We start from the raw sequence: 22,928 nt of genomic DNA, 5'->3' as shown, positions 1-22,928 counted from the left end.
GAGCTGTCCGTGCCCGGGCTTGCCGGCTGTAGTGCCACGTTGGCCCCCTGAGCATCTGGGGCACCCCCCAAAAGCCGCCTGCTTTTGGGAGGTGCCCCCGTGTGCCCAGCAGGCCGGATTCTCTTGTTGAGATGAAACCTCTGGGGATTGTGTCTTGTCTCGCTTCTGCAGGTGGAGATGGGCCGCTAGAGGGCACCGTCCTTCCGGCGTTTTCTGCCGCCTCTGCCCAGGTTCTCTCCCCACTGAGCGTTTCTGTGGCAGGTGTGCGTAGAGTCTTTTTTTTTTTTTTTAATGACTTAATGATTTAATCTTCTTATTTTCTCAGCAGAGCACACTTCGGGCTTCCCTGGATACACTGGGACATTACTGATCAGATTAATTAATACAAGTTTTGCAGCACAGGGACCAGCAGAACTTGCTCCACCAGGCTTTTTAGTTTTTATGAAAAATATTTTATATTTTTAATTTTTTCCACTGCCATTTCTGTTTTCTCTTTATGAAGCAGTTTCTCCCATCGTGTGTTAATGTCCCTGGGCTCGTCCGTCTGCTGGAAATTATCGCCGATTTTCGTCACCTCCCTGCCTTGGGGGGCACGTCCCCCAGCTCGGCTCCGAGGGGCCTGACCATGGCCGACGAAGGGAGATGTCGGTGTCGCTTTTTGGATAATTCTGAGTTTCTTTGGGTTTCACTCCCTGCTCCCACCCTCTGCTTCCTCTAGGCTCGTTTTCTCTTATCGTTAACTAATGACAGATTTTCATGACCGTGATTGAAATCGCTTTCAAGTACTCCCTAAACACCAGATTGGTTGGTAGAAATGTGACAAATGCACCATTCTGAAATCAAGGAAATGGCACTCACATCAAAGGATTTGCCATCAGGTTAGGATGGATGCCGCCAGGATTCAGTGATTGCCAGACACTTGAGCTGCGGGGGCCGAGGGAATGGGAGGCAAAGCAGGATGGCCCTTCTGGGGTCAGGGAGGCTGGCCTTGGGGATGTGGGTCCAGCTGTTCGCCAGAGGGGCGGCGTAACTGGACATGTGCCTGAGAGCTCCAAAGGAGTGTGCACTAAATGATGGTGGCCCCCCAGCCCGCAGCAGAGGTCCCCAGGAAAGCCAGTGCTCCTGCGCCTGCCCAGACAGTCACGCCGGGCAGGCCCGCTCAGCCGTCCTTTGCCTCTGGCGTGAGGCCATGTTCGAATTTCACCCGAGTCACTTGAGCAAAGTGTCCGAGCCTCCTGCCGGCTCTGCGGCTTTCTTCTCCTGGTCACCCGTCACCGTCAACGGTGGCTGGCCCCGGCTTGCTGCTGGCGGCCTCTGGGAGGTACTTTGCGCTTTTCCGAGTTGGCATGCTGGGTCGGCTGTGTTGCTGGCACCGTTGAGCTGCCATCCTGATGTTTTATGTAGAGCTGAAGTCCTGTTATAATTCAGCCTCATTAGCATCTCTTTTCAATGCTCGGCGACCGTATAAAGATGTTCGTGGTGATGCCAGAGCAGTAAATTCAGCGTCTTCGAGATTAGATCATGCCTGGTTTGCGGTGAAGTGGACGTTTCAACTTCTGGATTCTTTGAGACTTGGTGACCTGCGGGTACGTGGCCCCTCGGGTCATCCGAACGGTTACTTAATGTGGCTCTTCCACGCCTTGACACTGGAGATGACTGAGGCTTTTGGGATTCGGTTTCATTTGGGTCCGTTCAGGCAAGCACACGTTTGTGGGGTCTCCTCTGTGTGCTGGGCCCACCTCTGGGGGCACAGGGGTGATTGGACCTGACCTGTGCCTTCTAGGAGTTTGTAATCCACCAGCGAGTTGTCCACACATCCCTGGATCGTAGACTCCGGGATATCAGGGGCTTCCATGAGCGCACGGCTGGACCTTGCAGCCCTGGCCGCTGGGCGCACGTGCAGAGTGGATGGCTCTAGACGACGCTAAATGCTCCCTGTTACCTGGTTAAATTAGTGGTCACGACAACCGTGTGGTTGGGTCTGGTGATTATCCCTCTGCAGTGGAGAGACCATAAAAATAGAAGGAGTTAACGCACGTGCCCAAGGTCACGTGGCGATTCTGTGATGGACCTCCAAATTCTGTCGGCACCGGCACAGACCCTGGGCTGGGGGGTTTGGAGGAGGGCCAGATGCCTTCTGAACAGGGCCATGGAAGAGGGGACGTTTGCAGTGGTCTTTAAAAGTGCAGTGTGTTGGGCCACCTGGCTCAGCTGCAGGATCTGGTGCTCCTGGAGGGGGCACGGCCCCAGCAAAGGTGTGGAGGTGCCCTGAGCCCTTCAGTGGAGGGGGCAGATGCTATGGGGAGTGCACTGGAGGACCGGGATGGTCTGTGGGCAGAGGAGTGACCTGATGGTCTGTGCTCTGGGGATGAAGTCTTGAGACACCGTGGAGGGGGATTGGAAGAGGAGGGAAAGAACCAGGAGCCTGAGACCCGCAGAGGCCAGCGCGGACGCCGCGGCCTTCCCGCCTCCGTCAGTTTCGAGCCCCTGAGGGTTCTAGCTGCTGCGTTCGGAGAGGCGGCTTGAACAAGCTGACCCACTTGCTTTCCGTCTGAAAAACCAACCACATTGTCACTTGTCCTTGAAGGCTCAGGCGTCCTTTGTGAGCCAGAAGGCTCTCGCGTCCCGGTTTCTGCTCGCCGGGTGGTGTGTGTGGTAGACCTGACACTGACGTCCACCTGGGAGCCCTTCTTCCCATTCTTCCCGCAGACAATGGGCTTTTCTGTGCTTCTCCCTTCCTTCTGATCACCCCGGGGGAAGGGAAGAAAAGGACTGTTTCTGGGCAGAGGGAGCTATCTGACATCGGCTTCTGACTCCAGCTTTTTTTATATCTAGACTTAAGCAACTTTTGGGTTCAGAAGACCTACTTTCTTGGAAACGGATGGATTGCTCTGTTCTCGGTGGTCCCTGTGTCGGATGCCTGCGGCAGGTGGCTGGTCTGAACGCACACCCCCGCGGGCGAGGGCTGGGAATGCTGCTCCAGAGGCAGCTTTCCCAATAAGCCCCTAATTGCAGAGCAGAATTCTCCCCCTGGGTCCTCACCCTCCGCACGGCCGCATCGTGGTAATTGGGTTCTTGGTGACCCACGACTGCCAGGCTAATGTAAGCCTTAATGGAAACTCTCTTTTTCCACCCAATTAAGTGGCTGGAGGTGGAATGTTTTGCAAGAACAGTCTTTTCCCAGTTCTTCTGACTTTGTCTCTAACCTAAATTCTCTGGTTAGCCCCGTTTAGCCTATGTAAACACATTTGTAGTCGTCCTTTCATCCTACGAGTATGTACTGAATGCTTACCGTGTGTCAGGTTTCATGCAGGACGCGGTGCCGTGGTCGTGAGCAGCATCGGCTTCTCTGCACTCCTCGCTGGGGGCAGGGAGGCGGCACACCCACAGCTACACGATGGGGGACAAGGGCTTGTGGTTATCACGTGCTCAGGGAGCTGTGGGAACCCCGAGGATGGACCTGGCTCTGGAGGGGGGGTTTGTGTGCACAGAGGACGCTTTCCTGACGGATCTGGGGGATGGGGTGGACTTAGCCAGATACAAAGTGAAGGGGCCGTTCCAGGCGGTGGGGACAGTTGGGGCAAAGGGTGACAGACGCACGTGGTTTGGAATGGCCTCGTTGGAAGGTGTGTACGGAAGTGTGGGAGCTGCATCTGGGTCCATGGGAGGCGGGGTCTGCTCCTCAAGAGTCTTCTGGTAGCGCTACGAAGGGTTTGGGTTTTACCCTGGAGCCAGGGGGAGCTCTGGGGAGCTCTATGCCGGGGAGTGACCACCAGTGTGTTGGAGGATCTGCTGCATGAGACAGGACTCAGTGTGCAAATGACGGAAAACCCAACTCAAAGTGAATTAAGAACAAAATGAAATTCATTATTGCATTTGACAGAAAGGACCAGAGGTGGCTGGCCTCGGGTAAGGCTTGATCCAGCAGACAGACAGCGTCACTAAACTCTCTTCTCTCAGCTCTAATGCCCCAGTGCCTTCACTTCCAGGTGCTGTGTGGTGGTAAGATGATGGGGCAGCTTCCACCTGCGTCTTTCCTGGATCGAAGCCAGTGGGAAAGAGTGCCTGTCTCATTCTGCATTCATAGTAAAGTCTCCTTGTAGCTGTCGACTCTAATTGGGCCAAGCCCATCTCTGACTTGATAACTGTGTTCTGGGGAGTGCAATGTGCCCATTGGCTTCGATCTGGGATGCCTGTTCCACCCTGGGGCTGGGAGTTGGGGCCCCACCTGGAATATAAGGCCTGAGAATGGTGGCTGGAGGGGATGGGTCCCCCCAGGGGAAGGCTGGGTCCTGTTTGATCAGAAGAAGGGCTAATGGATGCTGGGGAGGAGAAACAGCAGAGTCCAGGAGGGTCACCTGCAGAGGGGGAGAGGCTGGCTTGGGGTGGGAAGGGGCCAAGGCAGGGCCTGTGGGAGGCTGAGTGGCCGTCCTGCTGAGAGGTGCCCCCGGTCGCCCCAAGGACAGGACATGGGGTGCAGAATCTGCGGGGGGTGATCTAGTCCCGCATCGTGGTCCCCACCTCTCTGTCCTTTGCACTTGTGCACGTGTTGGGGCCTTTTGCCTTCAGTCACGACCCCAGAGTCAGGTTGTCAGTCACTCGTTTTGTGTGGTCGGGGCTGTGCGTGTGGATCCCCCTCCCCGTTCTCTCTCCCTGTAGATCATTGCTGTGTCCCCAGAGGCTGGCAGTGGTGCCAGGAACATCCTGAGTCTCCCCTGCATCCCAGAGCCATTCCTGCTGTTGAACCATTTTACTGGGATGTGGAACCAGCCCTTTGAAATCGAGGGTCTGGGAGAAGCCAGGGTGGCGGGTGACTCCTTCATTATTGCTGCCGAGACAGCTGCTCTGCATTTGGCTCAGGATCCGTAACAGGGATTCACCGAGGACGAGTGAAATGCTGGGTGCTGCCCACAGGCAGGAAAGCCTCTGTGCTTCCCTTTGATCTACTGAAAGCTGGGAGATTTTGTGGTTTTGGGGTCCTGAGGGCCTTGGGTGGGTCAGATCGGTCCCTAACCAGCTGGGCCACCTCTGGTGTGACTCAGTCCTTCAGCAACCTCGTCTGTAATGGGAGCTTAGCAGGATAGAGTGTGTGAGCTGGGTCTCCTTCCTTCCTGAATGCCCGGGGCTGCGGCCGCTACTGGCCAGGTAGAAAGCTGTAGAAACGTGGCCCCTGTGTTCATCTCTGAAAGGAGCACAGAGTGTCACTGGCTGGTTTGGATTTCAGGAGCAGCCAGGACGTGGTAGTGCCTTCTATGTTCTTGCCTCTCCAGGTGTGGTCCGAGGACCAGCATCAGCAACATGACCTGGGAGCTGGTTAGCGATGGACGCCAAGACTTGGACCCTGTCCCAGACCTGCTGGATCAGAATCTGCCTCTTAGCCCAGGGGATTCTGAGTGCAGCGAAGTTTGGGAGCCTGGGGGCTAAGTGGTGGCAGAGGCCCCCGGGCAGGCTCTGGCTGCTGATGGGAGGGGGGATGACGGGAGATCCCGACGGTGACGGGCCATTCAGGGGTGTTGTCTCAGAGCTGGTCCTTTTCAGCCTGCAGATCTCCTGGCTGGGTTCCCCGAGGACGCAGCCCCTCGGCTCCCCTCGCACACCTTGCCCAGGCAAACCCAGGCAGCACTGCATTTCCCCAGCGTCACCGGAGACAGATGCTGTGGATGGATCTGTTCTATAAGCGCACGGAGGAGCAGGCAGATGTGTTTAAACTGGTCCTGAGGAGAGGTGATTCCGAGGTTCTGAGCTGCATAGCTGCCCCTGCATCAGCATAAGGTGTTCCCGGAGCCTGGAGGTGGTGACGGAATTGCCTGGGTCAGCTAAGTTACTCCACCCCCCACATTAGGGCTTCTCTCTTGACGCCCACATGAAAGGCCGTGTGGCCCTCTGTGGCTTACTCAGGGGGCTGTGCAGCAGACACGGGCTCTCTCCCTGAGACCCTCCCACACGGAAGCTCAGGGTCTGAGGCCTCCAGGCCAAGGCTTCACCTAAGGCAGATGGGGACCCCGTGCAGGCCCGGACGGCTCTACAGCCTGGGTTCTGAGTCCCCTATCTCTGCCTTTATTAACCAACCCTTGTCTGGGGCTGAGCCCCTCAGGACAGGCAGGCAGCCTCACCTCCTCCCCTCTCTGGGCTCCTTCCCTGTTGAATTGGCTGCCCCCTCCTTTGGGCCCCCACTGTACTCTGCACATGCCCCTGTCGGAGAGTCTGTTTGTTGTCCGTTCTTTTAACTTTATTTTTATTTCACAAGTAACGTGAACATAGTCGTGGCAAAGCCTCCCCCAATCTCCTCCTTTCCTTCCCTCACTCGTACCTTCCAAAGGTAATGCTATTCTTGTCATTTTGGAGCGTATCCTTTCATTCCTTTTTCTATGAATTTAGATGTGTACACATAGAAATATATAGTTTTGAGTTTTCTGATTGTATTGTTTACATAAATATTGTGCTGCATTGTTTTGAAACCTGCTTTTTAAAACTCAACACCGTGCTAAGGACTGCACTTAATTAATTGTATGTTTGTTCCTTAAGAGCCTTCTCTGTGCCAGGGGCTAGGCTAGCTATTGGGGTGGAAGTGGCCAGGACAGTCCTTCCCCTGTGTCTGCTGCCTGCACCAGGCTCTCCCAGCACGAAGGCAGGCCCTGTTGGCCCTCGACCAGTGTCTGTTAGATCTGCGGGCTGTAAACCCGGGGCTTGCGGCTACCTGAGCAGGACCGATCTTCAGCTGCGAGCTCTTGATGTGGAGTCAGTAACGCCTGTTGGCCTCCTTTGGATGTTGCCTTATTGAAATGCTCACGCGTTTATTTTAGCTTGAGAAATGGGATGGAAGCTCGTGCCCCGCAGAGCAGACCCCATAAATCAGATGTTCAGGCTGCGCGGTCCTTATGGTCTGAGCCGCAGTCACGGTGCTCTCTTATTCCCGAGGTCTTGTCCGCACGGTCCGGAAACTCACCCTCTGCTGAGAAATTGCAGCGTGTTACACGTGCATAAATACCCCGAGCTCGTTAGATGGGCCGGCGTCCTCGAGCCAAGGCCAGAATCCACTCCTCAGGGAAAACAAACCAGAGCTGCCACTTTACAGGTTAAGAGCTCTTTCTTCTGCGTTTTGCTGCGCGTATCGCTGAAGGTAATTTCGCTCTTTTCCCACATCTGGGTCAGGAAGGGCAGCTGCTCTCCCCCGGGCGCTGGCTCTCACTGCCTTTACCCTGCAAGACTGTCATCCCTCCATTGTAATCTTGAGAAGCCTGGAGATTGAGCCTGAAGTTCTTAACCTCCCGGGAGGGGCTGCGTCTCACGTTTCAAGGCCTTGACAAGCCTGATGGCTGGACGCAGCTCACCGTTTGAATTCTGCTCGGGAGCTGCTTCTGATGCCGGATCCTTGGATGTCAGAAAGCGTTGCCCTGCAGCGTCACCCCCAGCTGTTGAGTTTGTGGGTGTCATTGTTCTTGTTTGGATCTTATTTGGGCCTTGTTTTAACTCCACTGAGCTGTGAAATCTTCACATGAAGTCCCATTTGATTTATTTTTAGAAGAACCGCTCTGTTAAGACCTTCATGGCTGATGCATTTAGTTATTCTGATAAATTATAACTTCTGCAAAGAAACAACCCCTCCGAGCGCAGATGGATGCTGGAGAATTCATGGAAAGCTCTCATTTCTCTGGCGGAGGCCCAGGAAGCCTCATTTAGCAGAGATTTCGTCGGGTTCCTACTTAAACACACGGACGTTAATCCCCGGTTCCCCCTCCCCAGCCCGGGAGAGGACTGGGGGTGGGCAACCGACGCGGAGATGCCGTTTTATCCTCCTGATTTTTCCTGGCAACTCTGATCAGGGACCACTCAGTGTCTTTGGGTAGGATCAGTTGTAAGTGGAAGTGAGTCTGTCTTGCAAAGGGCCGGTTGAGTGTCCATAATGAAGGCAGCTCTCCTGCCATTTTCAGGTTCTTCTTTTAGGCGTGGATCGGGTGAAGAGCGGCCGTTTTTGTTGGCGTTTTCTCTTTGATCCTGGTTCACACAGGCCCCGCTGAAAATGCTCCTCCTGATCTTTTGTTCTCTCTGAAACCAGGATGTGTATATATGGAGTGGAAAGCCCCCACCAGTGGCAGAGCATCTCTGCTGTGTTGAAATGACACATTTAGAAAAATGTCAGACGATGGAGTTGTCACCACTTCAGCCTCCGAGGACCGTGGCTCACCTGCCCCCCCGTGAGCACTCTTTATCCTCGCTGAAGCCCCCACAGGTCAGCCCCCACTGGGCTTCCTGCACCCCATCTTTGCAGGGGTGCGTCATGTCCCCCCCCCGCCCCAGCACCCCCTCGTGGAAGGAGAAGCCCAGAAGCTTTGTGTTTTTACATTGATGCTTCCCTTGCCGTAACCTTGCTCTGTAAGCCAGCCTGCTTTCAAAGTTGTGTTTTCCTAATAATGTCAAAAGGAAAAAAAAAAAGCCGCCTAAAAGCCTTTTTTTTTTTTGGAAAGAGCCTGGGTATAAATAAATAAATAAATGAAACCCATACAAAGAGAAAGATGAAAAAATATATATCAAAGACGGAACCTTTGCATTTGGCTCCGGGTATAAATGGCCGGCTCTTTATTAGATGCTTTTAAGTGGCGAGGGCTTAGTTTCTGATTCTCTTTCCTCCTTTTTATGCGCTTGTAATTCCAATCAGGAGAGGTGGTTTTTTTAAAACCTTGCCCAGTCTTTGGGTGGAGTGAAGGAAAGAGAGTGGGCTTTGGAAACACATGTATTCATCCATTCAACAGATGCCGAAAGCTAGCATTTATTGAGCGCTTCCTGCATGCCAGCGATTGTTCTGAGGGCTCATCCCATTTAATCTTTGTAACTTCTCTTTGAGGTGTAGCAGGCCTCATTCACAGATGGAGACTGAGGCACAGAGCAGTTAAGTAGCGTGCCCGGGATCACCCAGCTTCCCGGTGGCCCAGCTGGGATCCGAAACCAGCAGACTGGCTCCAGGGTTCTAAGCCCTTCATGGTGCTGTTCCTCAAATATGAAGACCTACTATGTGCAGGAGCTCAGTACTGGAGTGGACAGATGGTCCAGAAAAGAGATGGTTACAAGGCTGTGTGATGTGAACTGGGCAGAGGGGAGCCTGGGATGGGAGGGGAGCACCCAGGAGGGCTTCCTGGAGGAGGTGGCCAGTAAGCTGAGGCTTGAAGGTGGGTAGGATTTAGCTGGGCACAGCGAGGTGCAAGATCAGGTAGAATGGGGTTCAGTCCGGACTCGGGGGCTTACTGGAGGTGTACGTCAGGTGCCTTCACCTCTAACAGAGGCTGGCTCAGCAGGACACAGCCGCTCTCTCACAGACTTGCTAGGAGATGAGATGAGTGGACAGCGCGAAAGGTGCCCGGCACATAGTAGGTCCTCAGGAAACATTAGTGGCCCTCTCCCCCTCCCACTGACAGGCAGGAACATGCTGGACATTTACGGCAACCTAAGGTTGCAAACTGGTGGCCCCCGGCTGGCCCATAGAATTTGAATTATTTGCTCACATTTATAAGTTTGGAGATTCCACACTAAACCCCGTATTTCCAGCTTTTTTTTTGAAAGCTCGTAAGATCCTGTGACTGCAGTGTGCACGTTTCCCTCTGCTCCCTGGGCTGAGCGAGGAGTAGCTGTCCCCAGAGGGGCACTCGTGCTAGCAAACGCTCTCCCTCGGCTTTCCTCCGACCTGGCCTCCATCCTCTCTCCCTCACCCTCCCGGCATCCCCCAGCCCCATGTCCTCTGTGTGGCCCACGGCCTGGGGTGTCACTGCTGCGAGGTGAACTTTGGTGCAGTGGGAGCATGATGGCATCCATTCCCTCGTGGTTGTCTGTCAGGTTTAGTGTGCACAAGGGCATTCATCTCAAAGCAATGGCAGGCATTTAGGAAAGCAATTAATCCTGGCCTCGTGACCAAGCCCCAGTGCCTTTGAACGCCCCCACCCATAGTGTGCACCAGATGCCAGCCGATCTTTCTCCATGACTCTAGACAGCTGGCATTTCGTGTCTTTGAAATGTTTGACTTTCTGGCAAATGGACCAGTACTTTGAAAACCAGAACATTCCTGGGATTAATGGAAAGCCACTAAGCTGGCAGAGTGAGGTGCTGGGGGAAAAGGCGTGGTTCAAGGGGCGCCCCTCCTTCCAAATGGCAGGCTGACCCTCGGAAGATGATGGTAAGATTGAGACCCAGCGCTCCTCAGCAAAGTGCCCCTTAGAGAACCCAGGCCGTGAAAAATCGCAGAGTCCCGAGAAGGCATCTGTCGAACCCTCCCGTGGTTCAGCATCCATGTGCTGCCACGTTGGGCTTCTGGAATCCCGGCTCTGATCTGTCACCCATATGCTTTGCGCAGAGTCCCAAAGTCCCTTTTCCAGATTCTTGCTGTCTTTCAAGGCTGTGTTCAATTGCTGCCTCCTCCAGGAAGCCTTCCTGGGAAGCAGGTACTGCTGCCACTCTCCCGCAACCTTACAGACGGGAAACTGAGGCTTAGCAAGGTGAGGGGACTTGCTTGAGGCCACATGCCAATCTCACGTGGCAAAGTGAGATTCGAACCTGGGGCTCTGTGGCCACAGACCCGGGCGTAACTGCTGGCCCTGCCCTGTTTTCCTCAGGGCTCTGTGCATAACAAGCCCCTCTGGAATGCGCTGTTGAACCAGAGCCTTGAGAGCATTTCTCGTTTGTTAAGATCGCCAAATCCTGGGCCCTGTTTAGTGTTATCTTTGATGTTCAAGGGCGGTGTGGAAATTTCTGTTTTCACGTGACCCAATTTCTGTGCTTTGAAAATGCTGTTCCCTCTCTCCTCCCCCCTCCCTCTGTTTTCGAGATCAGGCAGCAGGGCCGCCTTGAGCCTCCGTCAGTTGCCCTGGCACATGTCCCGTGTCCAGGTGAGTGGATGGCCCATGTGGCAGCTCTGGGGCTAATTGTTGTGACTCACCTGTGTGGCTCACCTGTGCCCTGAAGCCCACCTGGAGGACCCTCTGCTTATATGCAACCAGGGTCTTGTGTTCTTGCTCGGCTGCGAACATAACCATCGCAGAGGGCCTCGACCGGAAGGGACCGCCCTGCCTCTCTGTCCTCCTTCAGTGATGTCGGCCCAGGAGATGGGACTTGGGGGCGATGGTCTTCTGCGTATGCCCAGTTCACCAGTGCACGTGTACACCTGTTGTATACGTGAGGACTTTCGTGAAATATCCCTTTTCCTCCCTCCCTTTTCTGCCTTTGAAAGCTCTTTGCTGGTTAAAATACTCTTTGTAACTCATTATGTAGTAAAAATAATCGCTGACATTTGGTCTGTGTTTGCTCAACTGGTCCGGGTGGGGATCTTTGGAATGTTTTTAGGGGAGCAGGGCGGAGGGGGTCTCGGAAATCTACATGTTAATCACTTACTTCCGAAGGTATTTAACATTTGTCTGCTTCTTGCGTGGAGTGAAGCTCAGGATTTGGGGGATAAGAGGATGGCTGTGCGTGGAGTCTGCTCTCAGGATGCTCCCGTGGGGTGGGATTAAGACGAAGTGCGTGCCTCCAGCGGCAGGGCTGACTTCCAGACTGGAATGTTGTTGGGAGACGGTCCACTTTTTCTTTTCTTTTCTTTTTAATTCTGGTAAAATATACGTAACATAAAATTTACCATTTTAACCCTTTTTAGGTGTACAGTTCAGTGCTATTAGCTGCATTCACAATGTTGTGCAACCATCACACCATCCACCTCCAGAACTCTTTTCATCTTGCAAAACTGAAAGTCTGTCTCCATTAAACACTACAGCCGAGCCCGGAGAGCCCACCGTGTGCCCAGCTTGGGGCTTGGGACCTGACGTTCATCCTTTCCTTCAGTCCTTCTGGGGGCCCTGATGCTTTGAGGAAACAGACTCAGAGAGGGTAACGAGGCTTGCCTGGGGTGGAGCCACCAGCAAGGGGGGTACCACCGTGGTCTGCTGCTCCAAAGCTGTCATGCCGTCACTTTATCTATCACCTGTCACTTCAGGTGCCCGGATTTGGAGCCGTTAAAGGTTTGAGGTGACTGAAGTATTGAAAAAGGAAACAGGCGTTCACCTCTAAGAACATGTCATCGAAGAGGAGAAGCCTGGGCAAGGCCTGGCACTTGTCACTGAGACCATGATGGAGAGAACTGGCTTTGTGGCCTCTGATCGGAGACCATTGCCCAGTGGTTCTCAGCCAGGGCTGTAAAATGTGGCAGGTGCCCAGGCCCCACCCTGCACTGATCTAATCACATCTTGGGGCTGGAGTCTGGAATCTGGCGAGCAGCTGGGTCTGGCCAGTGGGAGAAACACGGTGTTAAAAGTCGAGGGTGTTAGTCCCCGGGGTCTTGGTGATGTTCCCTGGCAGATGTGACTCCAGGCATTTTCCTGGAGGGTCTCTCTAGTGCAGGGAGTGAGGGATCCTTTCTGCCACCATGGGGTCTATGCTGCCCCTCTAGTCATGTAGCCCCTTGGACCCTGAGACCATTCAGTACTCCCTGCAGCCAACACGCGCGCAACTGGTGCTCTCTGGAGAGGAGGTCGTGGTGCCTCCAACTCGAAGCCTCTGGACCCGGTTTTTTAGATTCTGTTGCGTGTTCTAGTGGTCCCGACCCTGGCATTACCTCCCATCAGACCATCAGGATTCGTCCCCATGAACGAGGCCGTTGACAATAGCACGGCTGTTAAATTCTGGACTCGCCTATGCGTGTGCGGGAAGGGGCCTTCACACTCGGAGTCCAGCGTAGGACACAGCTGTCCAGGGAGAGGATGGGAGGGACCTCGCCTTTTTATCCAAACTTTGTCCGTCTCAGCAGCCTTGGGCAGATCTGGAAGCATCCAGAAGCTTCCGTGTCTTAGTCATGTATTCCAAAGAGCAGTTAAAACAGACTGGCAGGGCTTGGTGGGATTGGGGAAATATTTGGCGAGGGGGAAGAATTGCAGAATGTATTCTTGGTTCAGAGCCTTTTTCCTCGGACTCTCTCTGGGCATCCCGCCATTTAGGAGTGTTTGTTAAATCTTAAAAAACAAGAGATTTTGCTCTGTTTCCACTGCCAACATGTGAGACCATGGTATTTCATTTATACTAACCCTTTGTTTTCCTCTCTCTTTCTGCTCGACAGTGAGTGACCTGCAGGAAGAAGGCAAAAAAGCCATCAACTCTCCGATGTCCCCTGCCTTGGTGGATATTCGCCCTGAAGACACCCAGCTAGGTACCGTCGGTTCCGCCAGCTCCCTGTCGTGAGATAGTTGAGCTTCCACGGTGTGCAGCTGGTGTTGGTGAGGCCGCAGAGGAGCCTGTTAGTTCTGGCCTCTGGATCAGACATCACACCAGGCCACATGTGAGAGTCTAGGCTCTTAGCTCAAGGTCATGTTTAGAAAAGTCTGTAGGAAAATGCCAGTAGATTTTTGCCTCTCTGATTTGAAATGTAAGTTTTATTATTATTTATGCATCGGTGAGGCCAGCAGATATGGAGATGACTGCCACTGAAGATATAGTGTGTTTTACTCATGGTTCCTAAATGAGGGGGACGCTGTGCCAGGCAGGGCCACACGGGGGGCACCAGGATCAGGCAGGAGACAGGAGGGAGGGAAAGACATGGGAAAAAGCCTTTATTATGGTTTTCATGGCGAGGAATGGGTGAGGCCGGGTGAGTAGGCTTAGGATAGCCTGATTGGAATGATTTCAGTGGGCTTGTGGGGGTAGGGGCTGTCCTGAGTTGTCTGTACCTGGTCCCGGGGTGAGTAGGGCAGAGGTATTGGCCGGCAGTGTGAGAGCCCCGTGAGAGCCCAGGAAAAGAGGGCCTGGGGGTGTGGGCTCTGGGTTGGTTGGTTTGCACATGAAAGGTACTCTCAGGGGAGTTGTTTGCTAAATTGAGAATTAGCTAACTCTGGGAGGGGCAATCTCTCTAAGTCCACAAGGCTCCAGGATGTCAAAGCATCAGAAAATATGGAAAATGAGAAACATGGTTAATATACCCCCCTCTCTGTGCAAGCTGGAGCTGCCCCAAGGCCTGGGGCTTGCGAGGGGGGACCTGCCAAGTGTCCAAGGCCCCTGCACCCATTTCTTGGGACCATGTCACAGCCCAGCACTAATGAGGTGACGGCTGGGACATGTTTTCTTTAAAGCATGTTTTGGGATCCAATCAATCTGGAAGGCAGTCGTGGAACATTCCACGTATTTCCAAACCCTGGCTCAAAGGGAAGTCCTGTTGATTTCTCTTTTGTGGTTTCCACCCCAAGGCCAGGCCAGCAAGAGCTTGCGGATAAGAAATGCAAACCCAGGTTCAGCCCGCCGGCCTGCAGCCAAGTGCTGGGCGAGCTCCTGAGGTCCCACTGGGGTCCGCTGTGGGTCCTCCACATCCTGGAGGAGCGTAGCTCTTCAGGGTGCCATTGTGGATGGTCTCCAGTCTGGCTGATGTTGCCGTCCAGGAGGCTGCTCCTGGGGCCTCTCTCCGAGGGGAAATTGGGGACCAGCCTGTGGGTGTGAGAGTTAGCACGATTTAGAACAAGGTCTCTCCCCCTCGGCACTGTGGGTGGTGGGCACTGGATAATTCTTTATCCTGGGGGCTGTCCTGTGTGTTGTGGGGTTTGATCAGCGTCCCTGGCGTCTACCCACTGGATGCCAGGAGCATTCCCCCCGCTAGGGGGGACAACCAAAATGTCTCCAGACACTCCTGCATGTCCCCAGTGGTGGGGGGACACAGTCGCTCCTGCTTGAGAAACCTGCTTTACATCAGCAGGAGTGCTAGAAAATAGATTTATCTTGAATGCGTGGCAGGCTGTTGTTTTGTCAGTAATGCCTTGAACCTGCCTCTCCCTGGGCCCTGACCCTTCTCGTCTCACCATCTCTGCGAATAGCTGCTCTTGGGCCTGGGAGCGGGTGTTCTTGAGCTTGCTCCGTACGGTTCTGCTGGCCCCTGAAGCTCACGTGACCTTGATGAGGACCTGGAGCTGAGATCTGAAGGGTGAAGGGGATGTGAAGTGGGGGGGGGTGTTGAACGGGGAGCAGCATATGCCAAGGCCCTGGGGCAGTGGTGCTGAGGCTTACTGAGGAGCAAAGGAAGGCCGGAAGGGCTGGAGTGGAGCCTGTGTGGGAGAGCTGGGGAGACAAGGCTGCAGAGGGCCTCGGAGGCCACGTGGAGGTGCTGGCCTTGATCCCAGGAGTAGTGGGAGGCTGCTGAGGGCCTTAGCAGGGACGTCACAAGGGACCCCTGTGTGATCCCCTCCATGTTACCCAGAGCATCCCTCTGAAGCGTCAGATCTGCACAACTCCAAAAATAGTTTTTCCACTTTGTCAGGTTTTAAAATTTGCTGCTGTGAAGCCACTGCCACTCAAAGCCATTTCATTTCCACCGATGCAGACAGGGTCCCCAGCTCCATGGAAGCCTGTCTGGGCCCCCGCCTCCGGCTCATCTCCACCTGCGTGTCCTGTGGGCCCTGGCCCTGCCTGGAGCCCCCGTTCTCTCTTATTTCCTTTAAAGATTTTATTTATTTATTTTTCCCCCAAAGCCCCAGTACATAGTTGTCTGTCATAGCTGCACATCCTTCCAGTTGCTGTATGTGGGACGCGGCCTCAGCATGGCCGGAGGAGCGGTGCCTCAGTGCGCACCCGGGATCCGAACCCGGGCCGCCAGCAGCGAAGCGCACGCACCCAACCGCCAAGCCACGGGGCCGGCCCACTCTCTTATTTCCTTTAATTTCCGGGGGCAGTCTTGTTCTTCATCGTGTCTGTGGGTCTTTCCCTCTGCAGTCCCACTTCTTCGTTATCACCGTGTTACTCCTTCTGTAACACACTCGCTGGTCCCTGTTGTCCATGGATCAAGGCCAGAACGTGGAGGGAAAAACAGACAGATAAATAAACAGAAACAGAATATGGATGAACACAGTTGGCTGCGAAACATCTTTGTTTTGATTTGCCATTTCTCTGTACTCTTTTTTGCTGTACTGTCTTACGTGGCGGCGAGCTCTCTCCGTGAGCGACAACTCTTCCCCGTGGTTAGTAGTGGCTGTGGGAGCTCTTCCCACGGATCCGACTCCTGCCTGTGTGCGTGCCCTCCTCCCGTGGTTTCTCCTGAAAAGATGGGAGTGGTTGCGGTGGCGTTGATGAGGGCCGAGGCCCGGCAGGCTGAGGGAGCATGACCGCATCCCTTTCAGGAAGAGGCAAGGCGTGAGGACGCCCCATCCGCCTTCCGGAAGGCCGTTCCCCGCAGGCGGCCGCCCGCCCTGGGCTGTGTGATGCGCGGCCGACGCAGGGCCATTTGGCTCGTCCTCACTGAGAAAATGATGGGGTTCTCTGCTCTCAGTCCATGTCACCCCGATTTGTGCGAGGGGCGTCGGCCGCCCCCTGCATCCCTGCCACTCCCGCTAATGCTGACTCTGCCTCTCCTTTGTCCCGGCAGAGGAGAACGAGGAGCGCACGATGATCGACCCCACCTCCAAGGATGACCCCAAATTCAAGGAGCTGGTCAAGGTAAGGAGGGGTGTCTGGGTTAGAAGGATCCTGTTAGGGCAAATATTTTGGGGTTCAGGCTCTCGTGGGCAACAGGAGCAAATCCTGGGGGCTGGTGAAAGGGCCCTAATGCTGTGTTGGGCAGAGGGATGTGTGGGTAGAGGAGGCTGAGCAGAGCTGTAGAGGGCGGGGGTCAGGCTCGCAGCGTGGGGCACCTGCCAGGTGCCCGGCTCTGAGACCGCTCCTTGCACGCTGCTGGGCAGACTGCGGAGGCCGTTTGTAAGATTTGGAAGGAGCAGCTGGAGTGGACTCACACAGCACATCAGTGGGTTCAGACTCTTTCCGGAGCATGATGGGGGGATTCACAGGTGGCTCTGAAGAGTGGACACGTGTGACCCCTCTGGCCACTCCTGCTGAGGAACCGTCCGAGACCGGCACCCCTGCACTGGGCGGACGGTCCGTTTCTGCCCCGTCGGGAAGTGCGGACACCGGCTAGACCAGAAGATGTTACTTTGTTCCCAAAAGTCAAGGAGGCAGTGACGGGGAGGGCTGGTGGCTCTGTGGCTTCTTCGCCGCGGCAGTGGCAGCTTCTCTCTCCCCGGCTGGTTTCTCGAGCTCCGGCTCGGCCGTGAGGCTCTATTTGTGGTGTTTGTCCGTGTCTAAGCGAGGATTACAGTTTTGATCGCCCTGATCTGAACCACAATAGGGCATCAGAAGGTAATCCCCCAGCGAGCAAGGCTCCGGGCTCTGCCAGCGTCCTCACCCTGTCAGAGCCAACGCCAGCTCCCAAGTGGCAGCCGGGGAGGTGTTTTGCTTCCGCAGCCCAGCAACTCTGGTGACCCCGGGGCTTTGAAAACGCTGTTGTTGATGGCAGTGAGTGCCGCAAACAGATGTATTCTATTAAAAGTGCTTTTTACAAGTTTCTCCACCTTAACCACCGCTGTTGGACCTGATGTGGTGCCCAGTGGTGTTTACGCAAGGGCTGACTCACGATAAATAAAACCTTTGCAAGTTGTATCCTTTTCAAAACTGAAATTGAAAATGTCAGTTTTAGGGCCCACCCAAAGATGTTGATCTTAACGATGTAAATTACCTAGTTTATTTTATTAAGATTTTTTTTTTCCTGAATACCACTTTGTTATTCTGAACAGAAGAATGTGGGTAAGGAAGGTGACCCTGCTTTCAGCCTCCAAAATGGTGTTCAGGGGCACATTGAAGTGGCAGAAGGAGGATGCGCTGTATCCGTCAGGGTCCTCCAGGGAAACAGAACCGAGAGGGTGTGATCAATCGATCTATCTATAGAGACTGTTATAAGGAATTGGCTCTCGTGATTGTAGAGGCTGAGAAGTCCCAAGATCTGCCACTTGCAAGCTGGAGACCCAGGAGAGCTGGTGGTGCAGCTCACAAGTCTGACAGCCGAGGACATGGGGCCGTGTCCCAGCTCAGCAGTCAGGCAGGGAGAGGGCGAGTCCAGCCTTCCGCCACCTTTTTGTTGTATTCAAGCCCTCAATGGATCGTATGATGCCCACCCACCTTGGCGAGGTCCCTGCTTTACGCAGCCCATCAGTTCAAATGCTGATCTTTTCCGGAACACCCTCACAGATACACCCAGAAAGAACGCTTAGTCAGATATCTGGGTATCCCACGGCCTGGTCAAGCTGACACTTAAAATTAAACATCACCCGCCCCGTTCTGATGTTTTCTTCTTCCACATTTGAGCAGTGCCTGAGTTCACAGGCATCGTCTCCTTGAGACAACCCCAGGGAGCTGATGTCATCCTCACTTTCACATGGGGACTCAGCAAGGAGAAGTAACTCCACCCCCAGGTTACACTGTGAATCAGTGGAGTGGCCGGTCCTGAATGAGTTGGCCGACAGCTCAGCTCATTGGCTGAGCCCCGGTTGAGCGCTGGGTACCTCCCCGGGCTCTGAGGCTGGCGAGATGGACAGGGCACCTCCCTCCTGCACGGGGTCTGCTCCTCCCGGATTCACTTGGCCCCACCCACCTCTGCTTTGCCACTTTGCCTCCTAAGACGGCAGGCTGTTTCTGCCTCCAGGGGCTGAGGGCTGGTCGGCTGCACGTCCTTCATCAGCCCACACAGAGGGGACCCCAGCATCTCCGCATGCAGGGCCAGCCTGACGGGACCCGTGGAGGCTCTGGCTCCTCCACTTCTTCCAGATTCCGGATTCAGACGGAGGGCCATGCGGGGCACGAGGTGTGCTGACTGGAGGGGCTGGAATTCCTAAGAAATTAACGCCCTGTGGGACAAAACAGGTCTAATGACCGGGAGGAGGCTGCGAGTGAATGCCTCTCCCTCGCTTCCCCAATGAGCAAGTGGCAGAGCCCGGGCTGGGTTTTCTTCCGAAGCTGCAGTCAGCTCAGGGACGCACCTGCCTCGCTTCCCTCTCCCCTCGCTCTTGCTGGTCTGCGGTACCCCCAAAAGCAGCAGCCGTGAGCAGAGCAGCCTCTCTTTCCTGGGGAACCCAGGTGTGCCGGGCTGAATCATGGCTGCCAAAGATGTCCACGTCCTAAGCCCTGGAACCTGTGAATGTCACCTCCTTATATGGCAAAAAGGACTTTGCAGATGTCATTAAGTTAGGGATCTTGGGAGGGGAGATGATCCTGGATTAGCCGGTGGGCCCACTGTCATCACAAGTGTCCTTACAAGAGAGAGGCAGAGGGAGATTTGACCGTAGGCAAAGATGGCAATGTGACGATGGAAGCAGCATGGCTTTGAAGATGGAGCAAGGGGCTGCGTGCCAAGGAACGTGGGCGCCTCTAGAAGCCGGAAAAGGCAAGGAAACAGATTCTCCCCTAGAGCCTCCAGAAGGAACCAGCCCTCCAACGCCTTGACATTAGCCCAGGGAAACTGATTTTGGACTTCTGACCTCTAGCCCAGGGAAACTGATTTTGGACTTCTGACCTCCAGGACCGTTAAGAGGATACGCTGGTGCTGTTGGAAGCCACCAAATTTATGGCAGTTTGTTACAGCCGGCATAGGAAACTAATACACCAGGCTGTGTGGCCTCCCTTCCCCCAACTGCTGCCTCCCTGGCTGCAGCTGACCGGTCCCCTGTCCACTGGGGTCGGGCAGGGCGGGCTTTGCTCCCTTGCCAGTGTCCTGGAAGGGCCAGCTGCCGGACACTTGCACGTCTGCTCCCGTGGTCAGGAGCGCATATGCCTGGAAATGGGCGATTTCTGGAAGGTTCTGCCTGTTGTCAGACTGCAGGTCGCGTCTCAAGGCAAGCTGCTGGCATATTTTTCACTTTATCGAGTATTTTCCAAAATAAGCATAAATACAGCAAACAGGAGAGCAGCATCGGGTTGGCTGTCTGTGGCTTGTTAGTTGCCGTAGTGGCAGCGTGGAGGAGATGTATGTAAAATATTAGTTCTCGCCAATTATAGGCTTTTTAAACAGAGACGCCTGTGGGTGGTGTGGGAGGCGCCTGTGCTGAGCCTCGGCTGTCCTCGGTCTGTTCTTGTTTGCCAGGCATGTGGGGGGCTGTGTGTGAGGCCTTGGTGTGCCCCTGAGTCGGGGTTCGCTCGTGTCCGCAGACGGTCAGCACCTCCTTTCCCTGGCTCAGGGAGGAGCTGGTCCCATGGCCAGAGCAGCATGCATGCAGTTAGGAGGAGTGAGCTGAGAGGGTCAGCCCGCCAGCTGCTCCCAGAGCCAGAGGCCAGCACGGTGGCCTGTCCCTCGGGTGCTGCCGAGCCGGGCACCCTCAGATGTGCTCTGAGTCGGCAGCCCTGCCCACATCACTTGCTGTCTCCCCTCCTCACTCGCTGTGCTCCAGTCCACAGGCCCCTTGCTCTTCTGGAGCAAGCTGAGCACTTGCCCACCCAAGTGTGAGGTTAGAGAGGCTGGTCCCCCAAGCCCACCCTCACTTCTGACACCAGTTGCAAGTTTGGGGTCCCCAAGATGACCTGTAGGTTTGGTAATTCACTAGAGGGGTTCCCAGAACTCACTGAAAGCTGTTAGGCTCGCAGTTATGGGTTATTACGGTGAAGGACACAGGTTGAAATCAGCCGAGGGGGGCGGGGCGCGGGGCAGGCCCAGGAGGGCCCCGAACGCCAGGCTTCCTAGTTGTCCTCTCCCCAGGGAGTTGTGGATGGTGTCACGTACTGGCAACGACGTGACGATGTGTGCAGAGCGTCGCCGGCTGGAGGAGCTCCTGAGCCTCGTGGTCCAGACTTTTTATTGGGGCGCCATCTTATAGGGGTGGCTGGCTGCGCTGGCGGCTGACCCATCTCCAGCCCTCCCGGACGTGACGCATAGAGTGTGACTCAAATCCCGCACCCCAAGCCCCGCTGGTCCTCTCTGGCTCATCCAAGGCTCCCACATAAACCAAGATGCTTTTATCCGGCAAGGTGTTCCGGGGGCTTAGAGGTCCCCTCCCAGGGTCCGAGGCACAGGCCAGACGGCTGTTTGGGCGAGGTTAGATCCTGACTGCGTCCTGGATTAGCCCCTGCAGCCCCCTGCCTGGAGCATTCTTCTCCACGTCTCGGTTTTCTGTTGATGTTTCCTCCGCAGAGACACGTTCTCTGGCCCCTTCCCCCGACTCGCGTTGCCCCATCACCCCACCTCCTTGCCCGGCTGGTTTTCTCCCCTCGACTTCCCTCCATCCAGAATGTTTACTTCTTTGGTTTTGGTCTTTCTCTCCCTCTAGAACGTAATCCCCATGCAGTCAGGGACTCAGCATTTTGCCCCAGCTGAGTCCCCAGGGCCTGGCGGCGTGCCTGCACACAGCGACGCTGACTGGTCCTTGCTGGATGGGTAGTGAAGGAACGAGGGAGGTGGGTTAGCAGTGCCCACACGAGGTTGAGCATCAGAACCCCCCGGGAGAGCATGCAGCCTCAAGACGAGGCTGGTCTTTTGCCCCACCCCAGACCTACAGGATCCGCATCTTGGGAAAGGGGGCTCTGGGAGGAGGGGCGAGGCTTGGGGGGACTTGTGAATTGGACGCTGATGCGGGTGGTCCCGGGGGCCAGTCTTGATGGTTCAGACAAAACACCTCCATCTACTTCCCCTGCACGATCCTTACTGCTTTTTAGAATATCCGTCCTGTGCTGTAAACTGATTATTCAAGCTTCTGGGTGATTAAACCTGAGTGGGCTTCAGCAAAGATTCGCCACCCGAATCTTCAGAGGGATTCGGCCCAGAAACAGCTGTTTCTAGTGCGGAGCGTGGACCACGTGCAGGCCTGAGCAGCCAGGGGTCAGGTCTGGCTGACAGCCTGACCCGCCGGCCACGCCTCAGTCTTGGGACCAGCGGGACCCTTCTGAGGACGCCTGTCAGTGGCCTTGTTTTCTGTCATCTGCACTTTTTACCTTTTGTCTTGGGCTTTGTCCTGTCTCCTCTGTAGACTTACCCCCTTCCCCGCGGCCTCAGCACTGCCTCTGTTTAAAAGACTGTGAGCTGCCCTCTGCTTCCTTAAGAAACCCCTGCCTCTGGGTACGCCAGGCATTAAGAGTGAGGCCGTCCATTCAGAAATTCTCTGAGCATCTGTTGTGTATAATGTAGTGTTCTGGGGTGAAGGGGCGCGGTGGGCTCTGCAGTCCAGCTTCCTGGGTTCAAATCCGACTCAGGTGAAAGTAGGAGAATAGCGCCTACTCCAGACATCGTTGTGGGGATAACGTGAGACTGTACACACGATTCCACGTTATTGCTGCCTGGCAGGCGCTGTGCTGGGAGCTGGAACATGAGCATGCGCAGGGCAGCGCCTGGAGGAGGTGAATGGGCAGATCTGTCGTATGAATTTAGACATGGGCACGAGTGTCCTGTGGATTCAAGATCCTGAAAGACTCACCCTAACGTCGTCTTTGCTGGTGTTTCATCCTGCAGTCATTTTCTCTAGCATCCTCCAGAAGCGCCCTCAATTACTTAGAGAGTGAACAGCTTGCTCTGCCCAGGCAGATAGCAGTTTATAGATGAGATACTTCATATTTTTAATGATCCTTGAAAGAAAGAGTGGCAATTCTCACCCTCTCCACAGGCAGAGAAAGGCCTCTGCACTTGTCAGCGTGTTTGTCCACGGCAAGCTGACCGTGTCACCCCCAGGGTGCGCATTTCTCCCCACCAGCCAATTTCACATCTCATTTCCCAGTTTATTGGACAAGACTCTTCCTGGTTGTTAAGTTCTGTTTCCTTCCTCTCTTTGTCCCTCTGAAAAAAATTAGCTGCATAAAAACGATCCTCTGGGCGGAAGACGGTGCTATTAGAGCCGTGTGGAGACGCCCCTGTGACACGTTCTGGCACTGCCCTCGGCCGGGATGGCTTCCTGCCTGTTGCAATAAGCCCGCGTCCTCAGTGGATGAAGCAGCGAGGGGCCTGTTTGGAAGTGATTAAAACATAACTGTCATAGCTTTGGGGCAGACAGGCTGCAGACCCTGATTATCATTCAGAAGGAACTAAAGGAAAAGTAATTTTTTATTCTGGTTAAAGCAAGCTCATAAAACATACGTGCAAAGAGCGGCGTGCCACGGGCATCGTTAATATATGTCTTTGACATTTGCCC

The 22,928-nt window shown here is 54.7% G+C and overlaps 1 protein-coding gene across 2 annotated transcripts in view; it reads left to right on the top strand.

Annotated features, from left to right (window-relative positions):
- Positions 1 to 22,928, top strand: part of PARVB (parvin beta) — a 107,598-nt gene that overhangs the window by 36,947 nt on the left and 47,723 nt on the right. Inside the window, exons 1-3 of one of the 2 annotated variants that reach the window (XM_087448770.1) lie at positions 11,646 to 11,862; positions 13,085 to 13,174; positions 16,364 to 16,434. In XM_087448770.1, the coding sequence (XP_087304896.1) occupies positions 13,129 to 13,174; positions 16,364 to 16,434 (117 nt within the window). In that variant the 5' untranslated portion in view covers positions 11,646 to 11,862; positions 13,085 to 13,128. Of the gene's footprint in view, positions 1 to 11,645; positions 11,863 to 13,084; positions 13,175 to 16,363; positions 16,435 to 22,928 lie in introns of those variants that run through there. The other variant, XM_087448769.1, reaches the window with a different exon arrangement.

This window comes from Ceratotherium simum, chromosome 25 (assembly GCF_057802395.1).
Source record: "Ceratotherium simum simum isolate JZ-2026a chromosome 25, ASM5780239v1, whole genome shotgun sequence".
NCBI lineage: Eukaryota > Metazoa > Chordata > Mammalia > Perissodactyla > Rhinocerotidae > Ceratotherium > Ceratotherium simum.
The sequence above is the reverse complement of the archived record's forward strand: the minus strand, read 5'-3'. Positions and strand labels throughout refer to the sequence as shown.